The sequence below is a fragment of the Mus pahari genome, chromosome 9, assembly GCF_900095145.1.
Source record: "Mus pahari chromosome 9, PAHARI_EIJ_v1.1, whole genome shotgun sequence".
NCBI classification, from domain to species: Eukaryota; Metazoa; Chordata; class Mammalia; order Rodentia; family Muridae; genus Mus; species Mus pahari.
In genome coordinates this window covers 28178351-28179652 of record NC_034598.1, presented here as the reverse complement: position 1 = coordinate 28179652, position 1302 = coordinate 28178351, and the positions used below count along the sequence as shown (strand labels likewise).

General features: G+C 56.6%; 1 protein-coding gene across 4 annotated transcripts in view; it reads left to right on the top strand.

Annotated features, from left to right (window-relative positions):
* Ccar1 (cell division cycle and apoptosis regulator 1) overlaps positions 1-1302 on the top strand; it is a 48490-nt gene that overhangs the window by 402 nt on the left and 46786 nt on the right. For all 4 annotated transcript variants that reach the window (XM_029542196.1, XM_029542198.1, XM_029542197.1 and 1 more), the window contains exon 2: positions 1028-1158. In XM_029542196.1, coding sequence (XP_029398056.1) covers positions 1086-1158 — 73 coding nt within the window. In that variant the 5' untranslated portion in view covers positions 1028-1085. The remainder of the gene's footprint in view (positions 1-1027; positions 1159-1302) is intronic.

The window sequence follows — 1302 nt, the reverse complement described above, 5'->3', positions numbered from 1 at the left end:
GGGTGATGGCGGCCGCCGCGGGGCCGGCGAGCGAGGGACGCGGTCCCTTTTGTGCGGGGCGGAGCAGGCCCCACGCGCCTCGCGGCGGCTCCAGGCCCCTCAGGTGCGGCCTGCGCCCCGCGGCCTGCGCCGGGCCGGGCGGGAGACCGTGCGTCCTCGGACCCGCGCTGCCGCTCCGCTGAGACCCGGCCCGGCCCGGGGCGGCGGCGGCGGTGGTGTCGAGCGTTTCCAGCGCCCGGAGGGCCTCGGGGACTGCGACGACCCGCCGGCCCCTGTGGCCGCGGCCTGGGGCTCTCGCTGGCTTCCATGTTCCGCGGCCCGCGCGTCACGGCGGCTGCGGCGGGAGGTAGATGAGTGTCCTCAGCCCGGGATGCCAGGTCCCCATCTTTTCCTTTTCTCTTGGGCCGGGGTCTTCGCAGTGGTTCTTTTGGAGCCGCGCGTCCTCCCAAGTGCCTCCCCACCTCCGGAGTGGAGACTAGGGTGACAAAGGCCATAGTGACTTCCTTGCCCTTAAAGTAATGTTCGTTTGAGATGGTATTCGCCCCTGCCTTTGCCTTCATGGGGGAGGGGGCCTCGACGCTGTTTCCGTTACCGATTTAACCCCCCTGCGGACCTCAGTCCATCGCCCAAAGAAACACGCAGGCTGTACCTGCCGCGTCTGTAAGTTCGTTTGTCCCCGGAGAGAGAGGCTCGGTATCAACCCTGGCTGGTTTGTAACGTCATATAAACCATGCTGGCCTGGAGTTTATAGAGATCCGCCTGACTCTGCCTCCGGAGGGATGGGATGGACCTTTTTAGGAAATGTCCTTGTAGTCACTGAAGGAAGTTCCTTTAAGTCCACCCCTAAGAATATCTTTTAAATAAATAAGAGTATGCACAAGCGATCTGTTGATAGGTTGATTGTGCGTCTTATTTCAAATGTTCTGTTGGCACACTTTGTACCTCCGGTTGGTTCCTGTTTGGAACCTGCCTTTAATATATCAATAATTTCTCTAAACTGGCCTTTTGTTGTATCCTTTCTTTATAGGTATCGGCTATAGAAGGGAAACAAGTGAAGGTTCCCCCTCCCCCTCCCCCCTTGCATCATGGCTCAGTTTGGAGGACAGAAGAATCCACCATGGGCTACTCAGTTTACAGCCACTGCGGTCTCACAACCAGGTCAGGCAACTGAACCCTCAGACTGGAAATGATATACCCTTTAGTTTTTAAGATACTTTTGAAAAATAACCCAGGAACAAAAACAAAAACCCATTTATCCAGCAGTTTAAACACCACTTTTATGGTCCTTTTTTTTTTTTTTTT